At 37.6% G+C, this 27,779-nt stretch overlaps 1 protein-coding gene across 6 annotated transcripts in view; it reads left to right on the plus strand.

Annotated features, from left to right (window-relative positions):
• Positions 1–27,450, plus strand: part of SLC39A12 (solute carrier family 39 member 12) — an 80,595-nt gene extending 53,145 nt beyond the window's left edge. For all 6 annotated transcript variants that reach the window (XM_005564744.4, XM_045399649.2, XM_045399650.2 and 3 more), the window contains one exon: positions 26,867–27,450. In XM_005564744.4, coding sequence (XP_005564801.3) covers positions 26,867–26,995 — 129 coding nt within the window. In that variant the 3' untranslated portion in view covers positions 26,996–27,450. The remainder of the gene's footprint in view (positions 1–26,866) is intronic.
• Positions 27,451–27,779: the final 329 nt, after the last annotated feature.

Consider the following 27,779-nt stretch of genomic DNA (forward strand, 5'->3'; position numbering starts at 1 on the left):
AAAAAGGTTGTGGACCACCGCTTTCCTGTATTCCCTGGTGCATGCTCCCCGGGAACAGGGATCTGTGGTCTGACAGTACCTGAGTTTACAGGAACAGGGAGCATAAATTCCCCAAGAGAAAAAACTAGCAACACCTATCTATCAATTGCTTTATAATTTTGTACTGTTTCTGCCCTAATCTCTGTTATTTCCTTCCTTCTTACTTTGCATTTAATTTTCTCTTTACTTTCTTGCTGCTGTGTAAGAGCATCTCATTTTGTCTGAGAGCTGAACGTTCCTTCTAAGAAAATTCTCAGAATTGGAAATCTAGAGGATTTCTTAAATCCAGCTTCTCTAAAGTTTATAAAAATGGCGCAACTAGAAAAAAAAGCCCTCGAAGTATTGTTTTTTTCCAGCAGTTTGGATAAGAGAGACTATATTTTTAGCTAATATAATTTGTTATTTAAAGTATAAATTAGTTAATTAAAAAAAAACATAAATGGGTTATGCCAAAGGAAGGTTTATTTTGGATCTGAAGCAAAGTTTCAAACCTTTAGGCATTTTTCTTAAGGTTTTTAGATCCTGCCAAAATGGTGTTTCCATAGCAACAGGACTATAGAAACCTCAAGGGACTGTCACTGTAGATGTAACCAGAGATGTCCCTGCAATGGGGGGAGCTGGACAACTGCCCAGGAATTTAGTACACTGATAGAACCCAGGCTGGTGGAGGAGCTGTAACTTAGGGAGGGAGCTAATGGGGAAGGAAGTACCTGTCCAATTCATGCCAAAACAAAATAAAACAAAGCCCAGGTGCCCCTCCAGGTGTATCCAAGGCAAATGAGTTGGAATAGGGGAAATACCCAATTTCAAACCCACTTCCCCCATCAACCTCTCTCACCATATAGGGTTCTAGATCTCTTCCCCCAACCCTCCCTTTTTTTGGATGCTCTTTAAAACTTCATTTCCTCTCCAAGACTATCCCTTATGTTTCTTCAACCTTATTTTACTTATCTAATAACTGGCGGGTGGGGGGTTGGGGGGGCCAGGAACCTCAAGAACAAAAAGCAGTCACTTAGAGCAATTTACTTATCTTCCCTCTTGTGAGAAGTGTCTCCCAGAAGTCATATCACAGCCAGACTTTTGCCTGGAGCACTTACAATTTCCAGATAATTTTCCTTATGTGAAAGGCAGGATAGAAAGTATTTTAAATATGAATTTAAGATCCTCTACCTTTAAAACATATCCAAAAATGCAAAAATCAAACCTGAGTATTAAATCCGGTCAATAAATAGGATTATCAGTATAGTTCATCCTCTCTACACTTATTGTAGGTTAGTAAATGTAGCAGCTTCAAGAACATGAATTGGGTAAAAAAAAAAAAAAAAAAATTAATTGAGTGACAAACATTTACCTTTCTAGCCAGGCTTCTCCTCTCTTCTTCTTCATATGAGTATAAAATTAAACTAAACTAGAATCCTAGACTTTTAGAATATTGATCCTATTCCCTCCTCCCCATTTTTCTTTCTTTTTCTTGTAATTTATTGAGTTTGAATGAGTCTTTATCAAGGAAATCTAGACTCCAAGGCAATTCAGTCAAAGATCTACAGTTACCAAGGTGGGTCTGGTAAATGAATCCTTTCTCCATCCAAAGGATGAGTAAGTCTTCCTTTCTTTGAAGTTTGGCAATACCTAACTGTAATTCTGTTAAACATCCACCCACAGGAAGAGAGTTTGTTTGAAAAAGACATATGAAGTAACCTTGATATACGTATTTGTTTTCAACAAATATTGTAGTTAAAATCAGTGAGTTCCACTGGCATCATTTTAAATATCCTTTGACTGAGAAAGAAATAGCAAGTATTCAAAACTCATTTCAGGCAGCAAAATTAATGTAATTTAACATTGAAAATTATTTCTTAACAAAAGCAAGAAGGGTGAATCATTCTTACCAACAATTTTGAAAGACTTCTATTCTCTTTCTGTAAAAATCAGTCAAACCCCACACTTAGAAATTGTCTACTGAGAAAATGAGAAGTTAAGCCAACTTTGGTGAAGACTGAATTCTCTCTGTAATTAAAAGAAATTGACCATCAGAAATGTTGGTATTTTTCTACTCCTCATTCCTCTTTTCTTCTAATTTCTCAGATCATACACACACATACACACAGATCTTCCAAAGCAGTTATTTTAAAAATGCAGTTGGCCCTAGAACAACATAGGTTTGAACTGCATGGGTTCACTTACCCTTAGATTTTCTTCCACCTCTTCCACCCCTGAGACAGCAAGACCAACCCTTCCTCTTTCTCCTCCTCCTCCTCCTCAGTCCCCTCAATGTGAAGATGAGGATGAAGACCTATATGATTATCCACTTCTGCTTAATGAATAGTACATGTATTTTCACTTCTTTATGATTTTCTTTCCTTTTCATTTCATTTTGTTTCTCTTTTCTTTCTTCTTTTCTTTCCCCAAACAAAATAATACAAAGTACCCCCTCCAGGTATTTCCTTCCTTCCTTCCTTCCTTCCTTCCTTCCTTCCTTCCTTCCTTCCTTCCTTCCTTCCTTCCTTCCTTCCTTCCTTCCCTCCTTTGTTTTTTTGAGACAGTCTCACTCTGTCACTCAGACTGGAGTGAGTGGTGCGATCTCGGCTTACTGCAGCCTCTGTCTCCCAGGTTCAAACAATTATCTTGCCTCAGCCTCCGGAATAGCTGGGATTGTAAGCATGTGCCCCATGCCCACTGATTTTTCTCTTTTTAGTAGAGACGGGGTTTTGCCATGTTGGCCAGGCTGGTCTGGAACTCCTGGCCTCAAGTGATCCACCTGCTTCAGCCTCCCAAAATGCTGGGATTACAGGCGTGAGCCCCTGCACTCATCCCCCTTATGATTTTCTTAATAACATTTTATTTTCCTTAGCTTACTTTATTGTAAGAATGTTGTATATAATACACAGAACATATAAAATATGTGTTAATTGTGTTATTGGTTAGGCTTCTGGTCAACAGGAAGCTATCAGTAGTTAAGTTTTGGGAGAGTCAAAAGTTATACATGAATTTTCAACTGTGCGGGGATCAGCATCCTAACCCCCACATTGTTCAACTGAACTAAAGCTGACTGACGTCTGTCTTTGCTGAGCTTTACCACTAAGAATTTGTCTAACTGAATCACTTCCCCTAAGGAAAAAAAGGAGAAGAGAATTGTTAAATACAAGTTTAAAGCAGGTAACATCTTTGTCTCTCCTAATTGTGTGTGACAGTGATGTGCTCTTTATCTTATAACTCACAGTTTTCAAAAAAAATTTAATTTATCTTCTGCTGCAAACTGCTTCATGAATTGCCTTGGGAAGATCCCATTGGGAAGTGATAGACATATAAGATTCTGCATTTGAATTATTCAGCAAATACAATTTTTAAAGCTGAAGATTTTAAAATAACCTTGAGAAAAGCCTCCAGGTTGGCTGTCCCACATAAGCTGAGAGCTGTGGTCTTTGCTTTCGTGAATAATAAGGAAGGTTAAAACAGCTATGTTAAGTTGTTTATTGAACATAAATACTAGTTGAAAAAGACCTAAATTCAAAACAGCGGGAACGAACCTCCCAAATTCAGGAAATTCTTGAGTCAACAGAGTGTTGAGGATTCTACTATTACTAATCAAATATGATTCTAAAATAGAACATAGTGTAACATCCCTCTTTTGATTGATGTCAAAAGGGACAACCAAAAAAATGAATTCCATGAAAAAAAGGAAAAGCACAAGATAGCCATAACCAAACTTTTATTTGGATTCAACTCTCAGAAGATTGTTAAAAGCAAGAATTGATATAGTATTTGTAAGCAAACATTCCAGAGAAGATGTTTATTCTCCAGAATGTTGTAGAAAGAGAAATCCTGGAGGGTCTTTTTAAGACTCTGTGGCTGATAAAAGCTCATCTCTGTGCATATGTAACCGTCTCCACCAAGGTCCAATTAGAGGGTCAGCCAGGTTCATGAAAAGAAAGACACTCCAGACTTCCCTCCATCTTGTTTACAGCAAACTATCACAAATAAATTAGAAGTAGAAAACCCTGCAGTCTATTGAAAGGGTGGCTGGGCGCGGTGGCTCACACCTGTAATCCCAGCACTTTGAGAGGCGGAGACAGGTGGATCACAAGGTGAAGAGATCGAGACCATCCTGGCCAACATAATGAAACTGCTTCTCTACTAAAAACACAAAATAGCTGGGCGTGGTGGCACACACCTGTAGTCCAGCTTCTCAGGAGGCCGAGGCAGGAGAATCGCTTGAACCCAGGAGGCGGAGGTTGCAGTGAGCCAAGATCACACCACTGCACTCCAGCCTCCAAAGTAGCTTCAGTCAAAAAAAGGGACTTCAATCCCGCAAAAATTGATTAGTTTTTAGTTCTTAATGAAGCGTGAGGACATGAGAACTGAGTTTACGCTCAGGGACTTTGAGATCTAAACAAAACTCAGAATTTCATGTTTTATAGTGGAAAGTAATGACAATGAATATTTACCAGGCAGCAAGTGACATCTCTTATTGTCACATAGGTTCTTAGATCTACCCTAAATGGTGCTTTATTAAAAATATTGTAATACTATAATCTTTATATTATAATAAGCTAAAAAGCTAAACAATGATATTACAATAAGTTAAAAAGATAAGTAGTTAATCAGCACATTACAATAAGCAAAATATATCACAATAAGCTAAAAACCTAAACAGTTAAAGCAATCTAAGAATTTTAGCGTTTTAGCTATCATGTTTGGGTCTGATCCAATTTAAGTTAATTTTTGTATATGGTGTTAGGTAAACATCCAACTTTATTATTGTTGTTATTATTATTATTATTATTATTAGAGACAGAGTCTTGCTCTGTTGCCCAGGCTGCAGCGCAGTGGCATGATCATAGCTCACTGTAGCCTTGATCTCCTAGGATCAAGTGATTCTCCTACCTCAACCTCCCAAGTAACTGGAACTATATGCACATGCCACCATGCCCAGCTAATTAAAAAAAAATTTTTTTTGTAGATTTGGGGTGTCACTATGTTGCCCAGGCTTGTCTTGAACTCTTGGCTTCAAGTGATCCTCTTGACTTGGCCTCCTAAAGTGTTGAGACTGTAGTATGAGCCACCATGTTCTTTTGAATGTGTATATCCAGTTTCCCCAGCACCATCTGTTGAAAGGACTGTCCTTTGTCCATTGAATGGTTTTGGCACCCTTGTTGAAAATCAATTGATCACGTGTGCAGGACTTTATTTCTGGGCTCTCTATTCTATTCTCTTGGTCTATATGTCTGTCTGTAGCCAGTACCACACTCATTTGATTATTCTAGTTTTGTACTAAGTTTTGAAATCAGGAAATGTAAGATCTCCAGATTTACTAGTTTTCAAGATTGTTTTGGCTGTTTGAGGATCCTTTGAGATTTCATATGAATTTTAGGGTTAATTTTTCTATTTTTTTTTTAAAAAGTGATTGGATTTTGCTAGAGATTACCTTTAGTCTATACTTTAAGTAGTATTGATATCTTAATAATACTAAATTTTCCAATCCATGAACATGAGATGTCTTTCCATTTATTTGTTTTTAATTTCTTTCAGCAATGTTTTATAGTTTTCAGTGTACAAGTCTTTCACTTTCTTGGTTAATTTTATTTCTAGGTATTTTTTTCTTTTTGATGATATTGTAAGTAAATTTGTTTTCATTTCTTTTTTGGATTGTTCGTTGTTTGTGTTTATAAATGCAACTAATTTTGTGTGTTTGTCTTTCAACTTTGCTAAATTTATATATTTGGATTTTGTTTTAACATCTTGGGAGTGAAAAAATATATACCTACTGCTTAAATTATTATTTAACAGGAAGATGTGTTCTACAAGCAGTATTTTTAAAAATATAATGCAATAATGCATAAAAATGTGTACATTAAAGACACATTTACAAGTCAAAAGGATTCCCCAACAATCACATAAGCCCTTTTCTCTTGTTTTGTTTTTGAAACCCACTGGAAACAGAAATCAAAATTTATCTCATTCAGGGTCTGTTTTCCCTTCTCCAATTTTAAGTTGTATGAATAGAGAAATATGCATTTATGACAATAAATAAAGGAAATCTCTATTGTCTTTCAATGTTAGAAATGATCATGTCTTTTTAAGTCCTTGTGCTGTGTGACAAAATCAATCCTTACATGAATGTTTTTGTTGGTCACTAGAGCAACTTTTCTGGTATTTCCTTAAAGTTTGTGATAGTGAATGCCAGGTACAAACTGGCTTGCTTGTTAGGACTAATATGGATTTACAAATCTAATGCATCTATAGTTTCAGTGTCATGATGATCACAGCTGTGAAGAGACAACCTGTGTGTGGTTTCATGTTTCTAACTATCTGGAAGAAAAGTAAAAAAGTAGTGTGATTGACTTAATGGTGAAGCACTACAACTAGCAAGATGGCTAGAGGATGTATGGGAGAAGAAAGACGAACTCAGCCAGTTCATGTACTTTTTGGATTTATAAAGGCCAAACAGTCTTCCTAACTTACCAATTTTTCAGCAAGTTGTGATCTCATAGATGAATTTTTCAGTAAATTTTCTTGGAGATATTGCATGGATAAAGGATTATACAGATTATTAGGTTGGGCAAAAACTGTATAAACTTTTGGGTGCCACTAAGAACTGTATTAAATCTACCTACCTATATATCTGTTTAATGGAAAGACTATTACATGTCTCTTTGTAACCATTTATAGTTGACATGTTATCAATAATCATCAAAAGACTCTAAAAATTGAGATAAAAATTAGCTGAATGCCTTATTAACATTGTTCTCAATATGTGAATAAGTGAATACTCAAAATACTTTTTTCATTTTTTTCTGTGTGTTTGATATTAGGGAGATGTTCCAGTGACTCTTCATAATAGTGATCACATTTGGGAAAAAAATCTAGGTGTATTGGTGGTATAATATTGTGGAAAGTACTTAGACTAAATCTTGTCCTGAATATCAACAAAAGACTGTGAAAAAGCACAGTCTAGTTGGGCCCTAGACATCAAACACTCCAGTAACTTGAAATATGCTTCAGTTTTTCCTTATTTTTTATTTTTAACAAATTTTTAGAGTAACAGAACTATATGGGTGAGACATAAAAAGTACAGAATGAATCATAATCATGATGATTCTTCTCAAAGTGGATGTGTAACTCTAGTTAAGAGTGCTTCTAAAGATAAATAATCAACTTTTTTTTTTTTTACCTACACTATCCAAATGGTGCCCAGTAGTTACATGTGGCTATTGTGCCTTGAATGAGGCTAGTGTGACTGAAAAATTGATTTTTTTTAAACTTTATTTTTAAGTCCCTTGTCTCTACACACGCACAACCACCCCACGATAGACATCCTGCAACACAATGATACATCTGTTACAATTCACGAACATACCTTAACACATTATCACTCAAAGTCCATAGTTAATGTTAGATTTCACTCTTGGTTTTATACATTCTATGGGTTTTGACAAATGGACGATGACACATACCCACCATTGTATCATACGGAATAGTTGCACTGCGTAAATGTCCCCTGTCTTCTGCATGTTTATTCCTCCTTCCCCCAAATCCCTGTCAACCACTACTCTTTTTACTGTCTTCATGGTTTTGCCTTTTTCAGAATGTCATATAGCTGTAATGATACAGTATGCTGCCTTTTCAAATTAGCTTCTTTCATTTCATAATACAAATCTGAGTTTCCTCTGTCTTTTTACAGTTTGATAGTTCATTTCTTTTTAGTGCGGAATAATATTTCACTGTCTGGATGCATCACCATTTATCCATTTACCTACTGCAGGACATCCAAATTTGGTTCCTTCCAAATTTTGGTAATTATGGATTAAGCTGCTATAAATACACGTGAGCAGGTTTTCGTGTGAACAAACATTTTCAAATCTGTTGAGGAAATGCCAAGAAATATGATTGCTGGATCATATGATAAGGGTATGTTAAGTAAGAAGCTGCCAAACTGTCTTCCAAAGTAGCTGTACTGTTTGGCATTTCCATCAGCAATGAATGAGAGTTCCAGTTGCTCTACATCCTTACCAGTACTTGTTGCTGTCAGTGTTGTGGGTTTTGGCCATTCTAATAGGTGTATAGAGGTATTTCATTGTTGTTGTAATTTGCAATTTCCTAATAATATAAAATGCTAAGCATCTTTTTATATGACTACTTGCCATCATACATCTTCTTTGGGGAGTCTCTACTCAGGTCTTCCCATTTTTAATTGGAAATTGTCTGTTTTCCTATTATCTTTTAAAAGTTTCTTGTCTATTTTGGATACAATGCCTTTATCAGATAATGTTTTGCAAATGTTTTTCCCCATTCTGTGGCTTATCTTCTTATTCTCTTGACATTGTCTTTCACCGAACTGAGGTTTTAATTTTGGGAGTATATATTTAGGGTAACTTGAATCTATGCTCCTGGATCGCAATCCTGAAGCTTGGCCCAAATAAATTATCTACTTATATATTTTTAAAAATACATTTTAATTTTAATGAAGCCTAGCTTATGAATTCTTTCTTTCATAGATCATGTCTTTAGCATCTTGTCTGAAAAGTCATTGCTATACCTAAGGTCACCTAGATTTCTTTTATCATAATCTTCTAGGATTTTTATGGTTTTGCATTTTTAATTCAGGTCTATGCTTTATTGTGAATTAATTTTTTCTTTTTGAGACGGAGTCTTGCTCTGTCACCCAGGCTGGGGTGCAGTGACATAATCTCAGCTCACTGCAACCTCTGCCTCCTGGGTTCAAGCAATTCTGCTGCCTCAGCCTCCTGAGTAGCTGGGATTACAGGTGCATGCCTCCAAGCCCGGCTAATTTTTGTATTTTTAGTAGAGACGGGCTTTCACCGTGTTAGCCAGGCTGGTCTCGAACTCCTGACCTCATGATCCATCCACCTTTTTGTGAAGAATATAAGACTGTGTCTAGACTCACTTTTTTGTAAGTGGATTTCAGGTTGTTCCAGCACCATTTTTTGAAAAGAGGCCATTGCTCCATTTTATTGTGTTTACTCCTTTATCAAAGATCAGCTCACTGTATTTATATAGGCCTATTTCTGGACTCTCTGTTATATGCCATTGATCTATTTGTCTATTTTTTTAGCAACACAGCAGTGTCTTGATTCCTGTAACATTGTAGTAAGTCTTGAAGTCAGGTGGTGTCAGCTCTCCAATATTTTTCAGTGTCAGTCTTTAATATTGAGTTGGCTACTATGGATTTCTTCCACTCCATGTAAACTTTAAAATTCGTTTGTTGATACCCATTAAATAACTTGCTGGGACTTTGATTTGGATTGAATTGAATCTATACATCAAATTGGAAATAACTGACATCTTGAGGATATACAGTCTTCCTATCCTTGAACATGGAATACCTCTCCATTTATTTAGTTTTTTGATATCCTTTGTCAGAGTTTGGTAGTTTTCCTAATATACATCTTGGGCATTTTGTTAGATTGATAACTGGGTGTTTCATTTTTGGAAGTGCAAATGTAAATGGTAATGGGTTTTTAACTTTAAATTTCACCTGTTCACTGACAATGTAGAGAAAGGCAGTTGACTGTTGAATATTAACCATGTACTCCACAATCTTGCTATACTTGACTATCAGTTTTAGGAGCTTTTTTGTTGAATCTTTTAGATTTTCTTTATAGTTATCATGTCATCTGTGAACAAAGGCAGTCTTATTTCTTTGTTTTTAATCTGCATGTCTTTTATTTCCATTTCTTATCTTATTGCATTAGCCAGAACTTCCAGTATGATATTGAGAAGCAGCGGTAAGAGGGCTCATCCTTGCCTTTCTTCTGATTTTACTGGGAAAGCTTCTGGTTTCTCACAATTAGGTATATGTTAGCTATAGGTTTTTGTAAATGTTCTTTATCAAGTTGAGGAAATTACCTTCATTCCTAGTTTACTGAGAGTTTTTATCATGACTGAATGTTGGATTTTGTCAAATTCTTTTCCTACACCTATTGATATGATCATGTAATTTTTTTTCTTTAGTTGTTGATGTGATAGATTATGTTAACTGATTTCCAAATGTTGAATCAGCCTTGCATACCTGGAATAAATCCCCCTTGATTGTAGTTATAATTCCTTTTGTACATTGTTGGTTTTGATTTGCTGATGCTTTGCTCAGCATTTTTGCGTCTATATTTTTGAGAAGCATTGCTCTGTGGTTGATCTGTTGGTGTTCTTTGTTTGTAATGTCTTTGCCTGGTTTTGTTCTCAGCATAATGCTAGTCTCACAAAATGAGTTAGGAAATATTCCTTCTACTTCTGCTTTCTGAAAGAGATTTTAGAGAATTGGTAAAATTTTTTCCTAAAGTGTTTCGTTCATTGGTGAGCCCATCTGGGCCTGGTGATTTCTGTTTGGGGAGGTTATTGATTATTAATTCAAATTCTTTAATAGATAAAGGCCTATTCAGATTGTCTATTCCTTCTTGTGTGGGTTTTAGCTGACTGTGTTTTTCAGGGAATTGGTCCATTTCATCTATGTTATCAAATTTGGGGACATAGATTTGCTCCTGATATTTCTTTATGATCCTTGAATGTTCACAGAATCTGTAGTGACATCCTCTCTTTGATTTCCAGTATCAATACTTTGTATCTTCTCTCCTTTTTTTTTTTTTTTTTGTTAGCTTAGCTAGAGGCTCATCTATTTTATTAATCTTTTCAATGAACCAGATTTGGCTTTGTTGAATTTCTATATTGATTACCTGATTTTGATTTCATTGATTTCTGCTCTTTCATTATTTTCTTCTGCTTACTTTTGGATTTAGTTTGCTCTTCTTTTTCCAGTTTCCTAAGAAGGAAGCTTTGAATATTGAGTTTAGATCTTTATTGCTTTCTGATATATATAATTTCTGATTCTTTTCTGAAATCCAATGCTCTGAATTTCCCTTTGAGCACCACTTTCACTCTTGTCTCACAAATTTTAATAAATTTTATTTTTATTTTCATTCATTCAAAACTGTTTTATTTTCTCTTGAGATTTCTTTCTTAACTCATGTGTTATTTAGAGGTATGTTATTTAATCTCCAGTTCTTTTGGTATTTTCCAGCTATCTTTCTGTTATTGATTTCTAGTTTAATCCATATGACCTAAGAATAGAAATTGTATGACTTCTATTATTTTAAATTTGTTAAGGTCAGTCTTATAGCCCAGAATGTGGTCTATCTTGGTAATGTTCCACATGAGCTGGGGAAGAATTTGCAATCTGCTCTTATTGGATAAAGTAGTCTATAGATGTCAATTATGTCCAATTGATTGATGTCCTGCTGAATTCAACTATGTCTACAGATTTTCTGCCTGCTAGATCTGTTCATTTATTTATCTTCCAATTTTTTTTAGGTTCAAGGGATACAGGTGCAAGTATGTTACATGGGTAAGGTGCATATTGTGGGGATTTGGTATACAGATAATTTTGTCACCTTGGCAATCAACGTAATACCCAATAGGTAGTTTTACAATCCTCACCCTTCACCTTAAGTAAGCCCTAATATCTATTATACCCTTCTTTGTGTCAGTATTTATTTCCCACTTATGAGTGAGAACATGTGGTATTTGGTTTTCTGTTCCTGTTGTAATTCACTTAGGATAATGGCCACTAGCTTCATCCATGTTGCCACAAAAGATGCAGTCTTTCTTTTTTATGGCTATATAGTATTTCATGGTGTATTTGTACCATATTTTCTTTATCCACTCCACCATTGTCAGGCATTTAGGTTGATTCTATGTCTTTGATACTGTGTATAGTGCTGTGATGAACATATGGGTGCATGTGTCTTTATGGTAGAATGATTTATATTCTATTGGATATATGGCCGGTAATGGGATTGCTGGGTTGAATGGTAGTTTTATTTTAACTTCTTTAAGAAATCTCTAGACTATTTTCCACAGTGGCTGAACGAATTTACATTTTCACCAGCAGTATATTAGCATTCTCTTTCTCTGCAACCTCACCAGTATCTGCTGTTTTTTAACTTTTTAATAATTGCCATTCTAATGGGTATGAGATGGTGTATCATTGTGGTTTTGATTTGCATTTCCCTAATGATTAGTGATATAGAGCATTTTTTCATATGCTTGTTGGCCATGTGTACGTCATCTTTTGAGATATGTCTGTTCCTGTCCTTTGCTCATTTTTTAATGGAGCTATTTGTTTCTTGCTTGTTAATTTATTTAAGTTTCTTATAGATTTTAGATATTAGACCTTTCTTAGATTGATAGTTTGCAAATACTTTTCCCATCCTATAGGCTGTCTGTTTACTCAGCTGAGAGTTTATTTTGCTGTGCAGAAGATCTTTAGTTTAATGAGGTCCCACTTGTCAACTTTTGAATTTTTTCGCAATTGCTTTCGGAGTCTCTGTCATGAAATCTTTGCCAAGACTGATATGCAGGATGGTATTTGCTAGGTTTTCTTCTAGAATTTTTGTAGTGTTAGGTTTTACATTTAAGTCTTTAATCCATCTCAAGTTGATTTTTGTATATGGTGAAAGAAAGGGGTCCAGTTTCAATCTTCTGCACATGGTTAGCCAGTCATCCCAGCACCATTTATTGAATAGAGTCCTTTCCTGCTTGTTATTGTCTGCTTTGTCAAAGATCAGATCATTGTAAGTGTACAGCTTTATTTCTGTGTTTTCTAACCTGTTCCATTGGTTGGATAATTACATCTTGTTGAATCAAACCTTTTATCATTATGTAATGCCCTTTTTTTTTTTTTTTGTCATTTTTGATCATTGTTGGCTTAAAGTCTGTTTTGTCTAAGATAAGAATAACAGCCCCTGCTCTTTTCTGATTTCTGTTTCTTAATAGATATTTCTCCATCCCTTTACTTTGAGTCTGTGGGTGTTCTTGCATGTGAGATGGGTCTCTTCGAAGAAAGCATACATTTAGGTCTTGCTTCTTTATCCAGCTTACCACTCAGTGCCTTTTAAGTGGGACGTTTAGCCTGTTTATGTTCAAGGTTAATATTGATATGTATGGATTTGATCCTGTCATCGTGTTGTTAGCTGGTTGTTATGTAGACATCATTGTGTATTTGATTTATAGAGTCAGTAGTCTATGTACTTGAGTGTGTTTGTGTGGTGTCTGGTAATGGTCTTTCATTTCTGCTTAGCCCTTCCTTAAGGACCTCTTGTAAGTTAGGTCTGGTAGTTACAAATTCCATTAGCATTTGCTTGTCTGTAAAGGATTTTATTTCTCCTTCACTTATGAAGCTTAGTTTTGCTGGATATGAAATTCTTGGTTGAAATTTCTTTTCTTTAAGGATTCTTTATTAGGCCCCCAACATCTTCTGGCTTGTAGTGTTTCTGCTGAAAAATCTACTGTTAGTCTGATGAGTTTCCCTTCGTAGGTGACCTGCCCCTTCTCTCTAGCTGCCTTTAATATATTTTCTTTTGCATTGACCTTGAAGAATCTGATGACTATGTGTCTTGGGGATGGTTGTCTTATATAGTGTCTTGCAAGGGTTTTCTTCTCTGAATTTTCTGAATTTGAATGTCAACCCCTGTAGTAAGGTTGAAGAAATTTTCATGCACAGTATCCTCAAATATGCTTTCCAATTTGCTTGCTTCTTCTCCCTGTCTTTCAGGAATGCCAATGAGTCATAGATTTTATCTCTTTACATAATCCCATTTTTCTCAGAGATTTTGTTTATTTTTTTTAGTTCTTTTTTCTTTATTTTTGTCTGACTGAGTTAATTCGAAGAACCACTCTTCAAGCTCTGATATTCTTTCCTCATCTTGGTCTATTCTGCTGTTAATACTTCCAAATGTGTTACAAAATTTATACAGTGAGTTTTTCAGTTCTATCAGCTCACTTTGATTCTTTCTTAAAATGGGTATTTTATCTTTCATTCTCTTGAATCATTTTACTGGATTCTTTAGATTTCTTGGAATGGGTTTTAACTTCCTTTTGAATCTCGATGATCTTTGTTGCTATCCAGATTCTCAATTCTAGGTCTTTCATTTCAGCCATTTCATTCTGGTTAACAGCCATTACTGGGGAGCTAGTATGGCAGTTTGGACGTAAGGAGACACTCCTGATTTTAGAGTTGCGAGGGTTCTTGTTCTGGTTCGTTTGCATCCGTGTGGGCTGATGTTTCTTTAACTGTGGTGTAATTTGAGCCTGGTCAGTTAGCTTCATTTCTGGATGTTTCCAGAGGGCCAAGGCTTTGTGCAGGGTCCTTTTTTGTGGCTGAATTCTAGTCCTTGGTTTCACAGAGGTCTATATTAGCATAGTATTTTTGGTGTTGAAATCTGGGCTCTAATCCAGTATATGGTGCTTAAGAGTAATGACCAGTAGACAGGCTCTTAGCCACTTGGTTCCTCTGTATTTCCTTGTGTTTGCATCCATGCCCCTTCTCAGTGCTGAGCATGTAGGCTCCTCTCCTACATGGGTGCTTGTCACAGATCTCAGCTTGGCCCTCTGGGGCTGTGCATCACAGCCCTGGGGCAAGCTCAGGCTTTTTGTTCCTTCCCCAGCTGGGGGGCAGCAGGGATGGGGACCTTGACAGTGGCAATGACGGAGGCCCTTTCACTTGTCTCTTGGGGCTCCACCCAAGAGAAGCATAGAACTGCTGTCAATTAGAATGATCAGCCCAGTGTGGAGTGGTTGAATTGCAAGCCCAAGCTGCCTGGTAAAGAGCAGGGATGTCAGAGGGTTCATGGGGAAGACAGTCTGGCCTCTCCTTCCTAGGGCAGCTGGGTTATGCTGGAGGAGCGAGTAAAGCACTCAGTCATTTTGTTCTTCCACAGACTGGTGGTAGGGGACCAGGTAGCACTAGTAAGGGAAGGTTCTGCTGCTGCAGCAGTGGCAGAGGGGCTGTCAGTTACCTCTGGGAACTCCACGATGGACAGACACAAAGCCACTTCCAATGGGAATGTTCACTGGGGTGGGGTGGCCGTACTGCAAGCCCAATCTGGGGGCCCTGCCTGGTAAAGGAGCAAAGTGATCAGGGTCTTTATTCTCCTTCCAGCCCAAGGGCAGCAAGGGTAGTTCCTCTGTAGCAGCAATGGCTGAGAGTCTGGGTTGTCTCTGGGATTTCCTCCCCAGAGAAATGCAGAGCCACCACCAACTGAAGTACTCAGGTTGGGGCAGGGAGGCTATGCTGTAGACCCAGGTCAGGAGGTGCTGCTCAGTGAGGAGTAGCAGAGACAGGGACCCGTGTGGAAAACAGTCTGACCACTTTTCCATAAGGCAACTGTGGTTTACTGGAGGCCTACAAGTCTTAGTCTCTTTGCTCTAACTGCAGCCTGAGGGCAGTAGGGGTGGGGGCTGCAGCAGTGTCAAAAAGGACAGGCCTGTTGGTTACCTCTGGGATCAGCATCCCAGAGAAATGCAGAGTGGCTACTGGCCCTAGTGCCCAGGTGGAGGTGGGGTGGCTGTGTCTGGGTCCCAGGTCAGTTGGCTTTGCCCAGCAAGGTGTTGATGGAAGTGAGGCCTGTAGTCTGTCTGCTCCTCAGCACTGTGGTTGCAAGAGAGCCTGGCTTCCCTTCTTGGTGCAGCTAAGACAGCTGGTGCCATGGTGTTCAGGAATCTAAAGCCCTTGAGGTTCCTCATGGGCCTGAACAGCGGCTCTGCCCAGACTCCATGTAGCTCTCCATGTCAGTCTGGAGGACCTGAGGGGAGGCCAGGGGGATCTCCTGTGCCCAGGATTGCAAAGGTCCATGGAAGAAGTGTGGGTCCCCAGGCACTCTTGCTCACTTAATGTTCCCCTTGGTGGGGACCCTGCCTTGGCTCCACTTCATCCCTAGTGGGCAGCTATCCTTTCTCACTCTTCTCCACTCTAAATGGCTCTCATTACTTACTTGATGATTCTAAACATGTTCTCCTGGATGATCTAGTTGAGGAGCTAGTCTTTACTTGCCACTCTATGTCTTCTCTGTCAGAGAACCACAAACTAGCTACTTCTAGTGAGCCATCTTGACCCAAAATCCCTCTGTTCATTTCTGATGGACGAATGCTAAAGTCTTCAAATCTAGTTGTGAATAAATCTATTTTTCCTTGTAGTTCTATCCATTTTTGTCTCACATATTTTAATACTGTCTTGTTACATACATATACATTAAGGATTTTATGTTTTCCTGGAGTATTAAATCGTTTTTTCATTATGTAATACACCATGTATCCTTCATAACTATCCTTGCTCTGAACTCTGCTCAGTCCAAAATTTAAGATTGCTACAACCACTTATATACCTTTCTCCAACCCTTTACTTACAATCTATATTTTCTTTTTATTTAAAGCATGTTTCTTATAGATGGCATGTAGTTGGGTCTCATTTCTTGATGCACTCTTATAATCTCTGTCTTTTAATTGGTATATTTAGATAATTGTTATAGTGACTGCTTAGTTGAATCAATATCTACCATATTTGTTACTGTTTATTATTCATTACCTTTGTTGTCTGTTGCTGTCTTTGTCTTTCCCACTTTTTTTTGCCTTTTGGTTTCTAATGAAGCATTTTACATGGTTCTATTTTCTCTTATTTTTAGCATATAAATCATGCTTCTTTTAAAATTTATTTTAGTGGTTGTGCTAGAGTTGCACTATACATTTACAACTAATCCAAGTCTATTTTCAAATAATATGCTACTTCACAAGCAGTGCAAGTACCTTGTATAAAATATCTCTAATTCTTCCCTCCTGTCTCTTGGATCACATATTCATTCATTTCACTTATACATGAGCATACATAATTGAATCCAATATTGTAATTATTAACAACTGTAATCTGTTAGATCAACTAAGAATAAGAAAAATAAAGGTTTTTATTTACTTTCCCTTATTCGTTCTCAAGTGCTATTCTTTTTTATGTAGATCTAAGTTTTTGACCAGTATCATTTCCCTTCTCTCTGAAGAATTTTTAACATTTCTCATAAGGCATAGCTACTGGTAACAAACAAATTCCCTCTATTTTTGTTTTCTGAGAGAGTCTTTATTTCTCCTTCACTTTTGAAATATAATTTAGTAGGGTGCAGGATTTTTAGGTGGGTGGTTTTTTCTCTTAACACTTTAAATATTTAGTTTAGTTTAAATATTTTAGTTCACTTGAATATTTAGTTAAATATTTAAGTTCTTGCTTGCACAGTTTCCGAGAAGTCAGATGCTTCTCATCTTTGCTTCTTTAAAGGTGAGATATATTTTTCATCTGGTTTCTTTCAAGGTTTTCTGAAGTTTAAAGATGATATGCATAGATATAGGGTTTTTTTTAAAGCATATCTCCTGCTTGATGTTCTTTGAGCTTCCTATATTTATAATTTGGCATTTGACATTAATTTGGAGAAATTCTCAGTATTGTTTCAAATATTCCTTCTGGTGTTTTTGCCTCTTTCTCCTCTTTCTAATATGTTATGCCTTTTGCAGTTGTCCCAAAGTTCTTGGATATTCTGTTCAGAGTTTTCTTTTATCAGTCCTTTTTTTCTCTTTGGCTTTCTGTTTTTCAAGTTTGTTTTGTAAAATCCTCAAGATCAAAGATTCTCTCTTTAACCATGTCTAATCTACTAATTAGCTCGTCAAAGACATTCTTCATTTTTGTTACAGTGTTTTTAATCTCTAGCATTTATTTTTTATTTTTCTAATAATTTCCATTTTTCTGCTTACATTTTCCTTCTGTTTTGAATACTGTCTCGATTTTTATTAAATTCCTTAACATACTAATCATAGTATTTTAAAACGCCTGGTCCAATCATTTCAACATTTCTATTACGTCTGATTTTGATTCTGATGGTTGTTCAGTTTCTTTAAACTGTTTTTTGCCTTTTAACATGTCCTGTAGTTTGAAAGGTAGACATGTTGTACTGAGTGAACAGAATTGTGCTAAATAGGCCATTAGTAATGTGGTACTAAGGAATACATATGGGAAGGGGAAGGCTCTATAGTCCTTTGGTAGATCTCAGTCTTTTAGTAAGCCTGTGCCTTGGACTATGAACTTCATTAGTGTTTCTCATTATCTCTTCCCCCAGGTAAGACAGGATGGCTAGAAATGGCTAAAATTTGGTATTTTCCTTCCACAGGTAGATTAGGCTTTGATAAAACCCCAACAAGTTAGGTTCTGGTTAACCAGTTTCTCCTGAGGGAAGATCTTGTTAAGAGCAGAATGCTCTGGTATATTTCAAAATGATTATTTTCCCTCTCCCCCTACCAGAAGTATAAGAAGATTTTTCTCCAGTTTTCACTGTGAGAACCCGTGGAGCTCCTGGAGGTAAAACTCACAAAATCTAGGGGCCTTCTATGATTGGGTCTTCTGGAATTTTAAACTCAGAGTTGTCCAGGCTGAGCTTTCAGCAATTCATTCTTTACAGTCAGATTTTCTTAACCTTCCACTGACTGGTTCTAGCAGAGGTTTCTGCTACTTGGCTTTTGCTCTGGTAAGTTGTGATTGTCTAAGTCTACCTGCTGTCTCTCTAATGTCTGAGACAGTGTGTACCTTTCTCTGATGCATCTAAAAAGACTTGTTGATTTTTCAGTTGATCAGCTTTACTTGTTAGGATAGAGTGGCAATTGCTCATTTGTAAGCCAAATGGTGACTTGCACCATCAGTTCCATTTTGTTCTTAAATGCTTGCCTTCTGCAAGGACAAACTAAGCCATTTACAAATGGGCTGGAGTTAGAGACTCCCACAGAATGTGTGTTCCTCCAGAAATTAAGCATATTTAGAATGCCCTCAGGAGAAGTTTTTGAGTTTTCTTCTTTATCACATTTCTTAGAAACAAACATGGTTCTGCTTATCAAATGCAAATATATACCTGCCTCTGTGTGCACAATGACTTTTAGGACCTCTCTTGGAAACAGATGTCATACGTCAGTTAAGTGAACTTTATGAATGGAGAAGCAAATCACTTCTAAACGTTCATAATGCCAAAAGTTATGCATTCCTGAGAGAGAAAAATACTTAAAGTACAACCTTACCTTCATGGGAGACGTCTCTAAATGTCATCAGTAAATGAATATTGTTTCTATATTTGAATTGCAAATTTTATCAATGAAAGCTCTTTGACATCTTTATCTTGGAAGCGTTGGAGGCTGATCTTTCTTCTTCAGTGTGTATATTTATGAATCATGAATAAAGGTAAATGTTGAAATATTTGATAATGGGTCTTTAGTGATGCCAACAGGAAACCAGTTTCAGATTACGATGGAAATGGAGAGTGAAGCCTTTGCTTGTCATGAGAGTCTGAAACTCAGATGTACAAGAAAGAGGGACAAAATACAAGTTCCAGAGGATGTGTTATAGATCATCCTTCTTTGTGACACGTTCTCCCAAGTTTACAGTTATCACATAGGACCAGATGCTGGTATTTTGTCTACTTTCTTTCCTGATGGTTCTCCTAATTTTCTTCATGAGTATTTATTTTAAAGCTTCGACTTGACTAGGAATGCAGTTTTAGGGATTGACTCAAGTTTAAAACATTTTCTTTCTTTTTTTTTTTTTTTTTTTTTTTGAGATGGAGTCTTGCTCTGTCACCTAGGCTGGAGTGCAGTGGTGTGATCTTGGCTCACTGCAACCTCCACCTCCCGGGTTCAAGCAATCCTCCAGCCTCAGCCTCCCAAATAGCTGGGATTATAGGCACCTGCCGCCACGCCTGGCTAATTTTTGTGTTTTTCATAGAGATGGGATTTCACCATACTGGTCAGGCTGGTCTCAAACTACTGACCTCAGGTGATCCACCCGCCTCAGCCTCTCAAAGTGCTGGGATTACACGTGTGAGCCACCGCGCCCCACCAAAACATTTTCTTAATGTCACTTTCTAAAATGTTCAGAAATGCTACTTAGCTGTTAGCCATCATAAGTAGTTTTCAATTAGGTAACAGAACTTGTGGGGACCATTCTCTGTGGATAAGTCATAGTTTGTGGACTCTGCTTCATTTTAAGGCATTTCTTACCTGTGCCTTGATTCACAATTGAAAAAAGAACTCAACAATAGCAGACCAAAGGGATGCACTTTAGCTAAAGATTTTTTATTTCCAGAAAATTACAACTACTTGACTAACAACTCTTTGTATCTACTGATCTGGGTTGGACAACTTGTGAAACATAGTGGTAAGAAAGGAAGTTACTTCTCTACTTTAAGGTTTCCAAGTTTCTGGCAGAAATCTGAAGAAAATTTATCTTAGCACTACCTCTGCGCAAGACACTTTGCTAAAATGTCCTCCTTTTTCTCTGTACCTTTACGTCATTGTTAATATGCTCTATTCATCATTTTCCCTCCTCTACTCTTAGAGTATAAATCAAGATCAGTAAAATTGCCCAATAACAGGACTTAACTGCCCTGGAGGAAGACGGGATTTTTCTTTTGTTTTTGCAATTCAGGAGGGAAATGGTGGCATTCAAACTCTTGCCAGAAATTTTAAATTTCTAACAAAGAAATAAAATAAATACTCTTGAAAATTGATTCATAAGAACCTTTATTTTCCTTCAAAATTTACTGGCTAAAATGATGGAAAAATATATACATGTATGGAGATTAAGAGAAGGTGGAAAGCTGTAATTAGATGTGGTTTGAGTTTTGGCATTTCATATTTGTAGCTCTTGGAAAGACTTTCTGTAGGACTCTCTGGTATTTGGTATCTAGGAGATATTATGGTTCATATGTTCATCCATAATCATACTAAAAAGAGCCAAGTATTGTCACAAAAGCAGGTTTAGCTGGGTTTCCCACCAAATTGATTTACGTGTGAACATGGAAAGTTCACATAGGCCACCGAAATTGAAATTGAAACTTTTATATCAGGATGAGAATCTCATTAAACTTTTTTTGAAATGTTGATTTGCACTGTTTGTCCATATCTATGAGCTTGCAAACTTAGTTGCAAACTAGTCTTTTCTTTTCTTTCTTTCTTTTTTTTTTTTTTGAGACGGAGTCTCGCTCTGTCGCCCAGGCTGGAGTGCAGTGGCGCCTCCCAGGTTCACGCCATTCTCCTACCTCAGCTTCCTGAGTTGCTGGAACCACAGGTGCCCACCACTACACCCGGTCAATTTTTTTGTATTTTTTTAGTAGAGACGGAGTTTCACTGTGTTAGTCAGGATAGTCTCCATCTCCTGACCTCGTGATCCGCCCGCCTCAGCCTCCCAAAGTGCTAGGATTACAGGCATGAGCCACTGCGCCCAGCCAAGTCTTTTCAAACACATATTGTCTGCCTTGAAAACATAGAACCAGTACTGTGATATCTTTTACAACAAAGGCAGCATAATAGCATAATAGAAAAAAAATATATATATATGTGTATATATATATATTTTGAAACGGAGTCTCACTCTTGTCACCTAGCCTGGAGTGCAGTGGCACAGTCTTGGCTCACTGCAACCTCTGCCCCCCAGGTTTAAATGATTCTCCTGCCTCAGCCTTTCAAGTAGCTGGGATGACTGGCACCTGCCACCATGCCTGGCTAATTTTTGTGTTTATTATTTAATAGAGTATGAGTTTTACCATGTTGGCCAGGCTGGTCTCGAACTCTTGACCTCAAATGATCTGCCAGCCTAGGCCACCCAAAATGCTGGGATTACAGGTATGAGCCACTGTGCCCGGCCTAAAAATTATTATAGATTGTACATTTTTCCAAAATTTTTTGGACCATTTAATTTTCATCCTCTTGAATTACCTGTTTAGTATCTTTTGCCTAATTTTCCGTTGGTGTGTTTGCTGTTATTGTTTATTGATTTATTAAGTGTTAATTATTGATTATTGATAACTAATTCATTATTGATTGCATCATGTATTTTATCAAATTTTCATTAAGTGCAGTGACACTTTTATGCCTAATGGGACGTTTCTGCCATTGACATTTTCCATTTTTTTCTAATTAGACCAATTTGCCCTTGGTCATAATAGACAAGGATGAATTTCAGATAGAAAGGGTGAATTTCAGATAGAGAGTTGTTCTTTGCAGTTATTTGTATGTTCACTACAGTTACGGGGAGACCTGGTTTCTTGTCCTCCTTCTGACATCACAACAATGTGACTGTGGGTGAGCTGTTATCCTCTCTGAGCTAATGTTTCTTCAAAACTGAGAGGAGTGAATAGTTTTATCACTTGCAGGATTATGAGAAGTAAAAGGAGGAAAAATATATAAGAAAGGATGTGATAAATAGATGTAAATGAAAGGCAAATAAGTATCACATAAGACTTTGTAGCCAGAACAACCTGAAAGACCTGGCAGGAAAGAAGTGCTGCTAGAAGGCACAGCTAGGCCAGGTGCGGTGGCTCACACCTGTAATCCCAGCACTTTGGGAGGCCGAGGTGGGTGGATTCCGAGGTCAGGAGATGGACACCATCCTGGCCAACATGATGAAACCCCATCTCTACTAAAATACAAAAAATCAGCCAGGCATAGTGGTGCGTGCCTGTAGTCCCAGCTACTTGGGAGGCTGAGGCAGGGGAATTGCTTGAACCCGGCAGGTGGAGATTGCAGTGAGCCAAGATCGCACCACTGCACTCCAGCCTGGTGACAGAGTGAGACTACCATCTCAGAAAAAAAAAAAAGAAGAAGGCACAGCTAACTGTATGGCAAGTTATAGGGTCCATTATTTTGATTTAAAAAAAACACAGGAGCCTGTTGCAACTCCTGAAGACATTGGATTCCATGTAAATGTTGCCTCTGGAGTTGTGAAAATATTCATGATGTTTTCTGGTGGATAATGCTGTCATCTATATACAAGAATAAAGAATTCTTGATTTTCTCACTGGGAGTAGGGTCACTGACTCTCATAAAAGATACATTCAATTTGATAGGTATTAAACCCTCCAAGCAAGCAGCAGGTTTATAAGCTTAGGCTAGTGAGAAAAATAATAGATTGAACAATTGTTTTAAAAATTTGGGACAATTTTGTAATCCCAGCACTTTGGGAGGCCAAGGTGGGCAGATCACCTGAGGTCAGGAGTCAAGACCAGCTTGGCTAACATTGTGAAACCCAGTCTCCACTAAAAACACAAAAATTAGCCAGGTGTGGTGGCATGTGCCTGTAATCCCAGCTACTTGGGAGGCTGAGGCAGGAGAATTGCTTGAACCTGGGAGGTGGGGAGGTTGCAGTGAGCTGAGATCATGCCACTGCACTCCAGCCTGGGCGAGAAGAGTGAAGCTCTGTCTCAAAAATAAATAAATAAATAAATAACAATAATTGGGACATTTTTTGAATTTAGTCAAAACAGAAACAGCTTGAAATTCTGCTATAATTTCCAAGATATTAATTCTAGCTCTGTGCTTTTGTACCTAAAACATTTTGGTGATTAAATCGACCCTAATCTAGGGTCTACTTCTCCCCAGCCAAAGACCCTTCCTGGAAGTGTGAGGCAAAGATGGAAATTCAAAACTGAGCTTTTCTAAAATGTAGGTTCATGAAGATACTGATGATTTGAAAATTCATCTCAAATTGTATCTCTTGAACCAGAACCATTTTTACTACCATGCTTCTATCTTGCCTGAAATATTTTTCTCTGTAATAATCCACCCGAAATAAGCATGATGGCTCAATAGATGACCTATACTTTATAAGTCATTGCCAACAAAACCTTTCCAGAAACCGCTTCTACTGTGTACTTTATCAAAGACTCACAACAGCCAGGTGGCAGTGGGGACAGAGATGGGATATGCTGTTAATTCAGCCATGTTTCATCAAAGATAATTAACAATCTTGTTTGAAAAATGAGGAGAAGGAGGAGGAGAGGGAACTACCCAAGGTCTTATTCCATATTTGGAAATTAGATTAATCAAAGTTTGAGCCTGTAAATGACCACAGAGGGTATAACTGCATCTCCTCACAGATGCAGTTTGAGATGCAGCTTACTGGGATAAAGGAAGGTGGTGGCCTATGTTGTCTGGCTTTGGAGAAAACTATTAAAAAATACTTAAAACTGTTAAGAAGCAAAGGTATTGGGGCTGAGTGCAGTGACTTGTGCCTGTAATTCCAACACTTTGGAAGGCTGAGGCGGGAAGATCAGTTGAGCCCCAGTGTTTGAGATCAGCCTGGGCAACATAGCAAGAGATCATCTCTACTGAAAATTTTAAAATTAGCTGGGTAGGGTAGTGTGCACCTACAGTTTTAGCTACTCAGGAGGCTGAAGTGGGAGGATTGCTTGATCCCAAGAGTTCAAGGCTACAGTGAGCTATGATCACATCACTGCACTCTAGCCTGGGCAACCGTGAGACCCTGAATCAAAAAAAAAAAAGAAAGAAAAAAAAAGTATTGGAAAATTCCAATGCATGTACCTTGTTAATCCCTCAAGAGTACCATCAAATGCAAGCTCTTTGAGAACAAATATTATTTCTTCCCTACACATATAAGCCTTAATATAACCTAGAATTCTGCCATGTCCACTGTGGATGTTGAATTAATATCAAGGCATTTAGAAACCAAAACACTGTGAATGTTGAGCTAATATCAAGGCATTTACTAAATGAAAGATACTCATTCACTACATAGGAAGAAATGGGGAAAGTTCATCATAAATCCATTGTTAACTGTATGAGCAACTTGTAACAATTACATCTAGTTCAAACATTAAATAAATGGAATTTAAAGCATATATGTAATATATAAAACATAAAATCAAATGTTTCAGCTGCTTCTTGCCAAGGCATTTTACTACAAAATTGAAAATATAGACTATGTTTTATCCACATTCCATAGATTTTCCAAAATGTCATTTTGAATTTATAATTGATGAATTAGATAAGATTTTTCTAATGTATAGGATGTTTAAACATGGCATAAAGACATGAAAAGGGCATATAATTTGTTTAAAATGGTCCACCCAGGAGAGCAGTTCTGGAACCTACTTTGTCGTTGAGTCCATTGCTGCATGCTGGGATGTGAGATGGCGGGTCATAGTAAACCACACTCATGCCATTGAAGTAACTACCTAAGATGAAGAAATATCTCAAACAGAGCATTCAGGATGCTCCTTTCCATGTACTTAAAAATGTGTCAACCTGGCCGGGCATGGTGGCTCATGCCTGTAATCCCAGCACTTTGGGAGGCCAAGGCAGGTGGATCACCTGAGGTCAGGAGTTCAAGACCAGCCTGGCCAACATGACAAAACCCTGTCTCTACTAAAAATACAAAGTTAGCCAAGCATGGTGGTGGATGCCTATAGTCCCAGCTACTCGGGAGGCTGAGGCAGGAGAATCGCCAGAACCCGGGAGGCAGAGGTTGCAGTGAGCCGAGATCGTGCCACTGTACTAGGAGACAAGAGTGAAACTCCATCTCAAAAAAAAAAAAAAAGGGTCAAACCATTTTCTATTGCCATAAACCTAAAGTCCGTGGTCATTCATTTGAACCATAAAATCATCTGAGTCGTTCTCTACTGGAAGTGATTTTTATCCCCCAGGGAACATTTGACCATGTCTGGAGGCATTTTTGGTTTTCATGATTGGGGGCAGAGGTACAGCTGACATCTAGTAGGAGCCAGAGATACTGCTACACATCCTCTAATGGACAGGAGAGGGGTCTCACAAAAAAGAATTATCTGGTCCAAAATGGCAAGATTGAGTTAAATCTCCAGTCCTCGTTGACCCGAGCCTGTGCCCCAATAGAAACGACTGTGTAATGAAAGAGGTATGCTTGCTCTGACCTCAGGGCGAGGGCTTTGAAATAATTTGAGACAAATACACCTTGGGGCACTTCACATACGTGCTTGAGTGAACCTTTCCCTCTTAATGGTGTTAGGGCATTTCACAAACATGAAATAGTTGTCATGTGTTTCTCTGAGAATAAAATATAGCCACAGGACAGCCTGGTCAACACAGTGAAACTCTGTCTTTACCAAAACACACAAAAAATCAGCCGAGTGTGGCGGCACATGCCTGTAGTCCTAGCTACTCAGGAGGCTGAGGTAGGAGAATCGCTGGAACCCGGGAGGCAGACGTTGCGGTGAGCCAAGATCCTGCCACTGCACTCCAGCCTGGGTGACAGGGTGAAACTCTGTCTCAAAAAAATAAATTATATATATATAGATATATATACACATAAACACACATCATATATATGTGTATATATGTATATATGTGTGTATATATATGTGTGTGTGTATGTTTATATATATATAGCCACAGGGGATAATGTCCTCACTGTTCTAAAGATCAGGAAGACCTTAGTCATCCCTCTCTCTCCTTTTCTTCCTCCCTTCCTTCCTCCCTTCCCCCCATATATATGTATATATGCTTGGTCATATATACATATATGCCTTACGTCAACCCGTGCATATAGTAGTTTTATAAACCTAAAAGAACAGTCCAAAATAATACCTTTCATGCATTATCTACTTCACATTTAAACATTTTCTGAAAAGTAAGAGTTGGGCTTGTTTTTGGTTGGCAACTATGTCATTTTAAGACTTCTGCCAAAGGCCAGGTGCAGTGGTTCATGCCTATAATCCCCAGCACTTTGGGAGGCCGCAACAGGCAGGCTGCTTGAGCCCAGGAGCTCGAGACCAGTCTGGGCAACATAGGGAAACCCCATCTCTACAAAAAATGCAAACATTAGCTGGTCGCGGTGGCTCGCACCTGGAAGGCTGAGGTGAGAGGATCGCTTGAGCCCAGGAGGTAGCAGTGAAATGTGATCACAGGCATTGCACTCCAGCCTGGGTGACAGAACAAAGACCCTGCCTCAAAAGAAAAGAAAAAAAAAAAAAAAAAAGACTGCCAATTCTGGGATCCTCATAAGCACAATCAAATGGCTTAATTTTAGCTTACATTTCCAAGTCATGGTAGAGTAGGTATTCAGCATTTTGTAACTGTTTTGGGAATTTTAAAGGTTATTAAGTTCTGAATAACAGTCGCTCATGTTTTCCCACCAAGCTTTTCCCAGCAGTTGAATATATCTGGATCTTATTCTGGTTTTTTATTCTTTTTTTAGCTTCCTGAAATGACTCATGTTCAAACACAACGACCCTGGATGATGTTTCTCCTGCAAAATTTTGGATTGATCCTAGGTTGGCTTTCTCTCCTACTCTTGGCTATATATGAGCAAAATATTAAAATATAAGTTGGGATCATCAACGTCTTTCAAAAATGCATTTATATAGTCTTTGTTTCTTTCATTGCACTCTATAGTGATTTTTAAATTAAGAATTTTTTGTCTTAGGCAAAGTGTGTATCTTTCAATTCATTAACTTATTAATTTTATAATGCAGTTTTATTTTTGGAAACATATAAGTATCAGACTGTTCTTAACTGAAATTTTGTCTTTGGTTTCCAACACCGTGATGAAACTCTTGCTTTTTAAAAAGTAGTTGGTAAATTCTGCATGAATTCTAGTAAATTTTTAAAAAATAGACTGTTTCCCTAAGAAAGAATGTTTGTTTGTAGCATTTAAAGGGGACAGATGCCTGTTGGGATAAAATCAACTGCTACTTCTTTGATGTTAATTTTTTTTCCCTGTGCAATTATAAACTGTAAGCAAGTTAAGTGACAAGCAAATGTAATAAAGACTAGTTTTAATATGGTGGTTTTTATTACCTTCTGTTACTGGATGTCAGATTCTGAGTCATCTCTTAAAAACCCAATATATAGTTCACCCACTGACTCTAGAGCGCTCATGAACAAGCCATCTTGGGAGGCCTAAAGGATAACATGTCAGCATTCTTCCATGTAAGTCGTCAAATGAAATCTGTTCCAGGCAAGGGGAGGTGGAAACATAAGATGAAGTTCAAAATTTTTAAAATAACAAAACTGGAGTCAGGCAGTAGATGAATGCCTAAACTCTCACAGATTTAACAGAGGATATTTATGGGAATAATCTCACTAACAAGTGAGATATATTTTATCTT

Source organism: Macaca fascicularis, chromosome 9, assembly GCF_037993035.2.
Source record: "Macaca fascicularis isolate 582-1 chromosome 9, T2T-MFA8v1.1".
Lineage (NCBI taxonomy): Eukaryota > Metazoa > Chordata > Mammalia > Primates > Cercopithecidae > Macaca > Macaca fascicularis.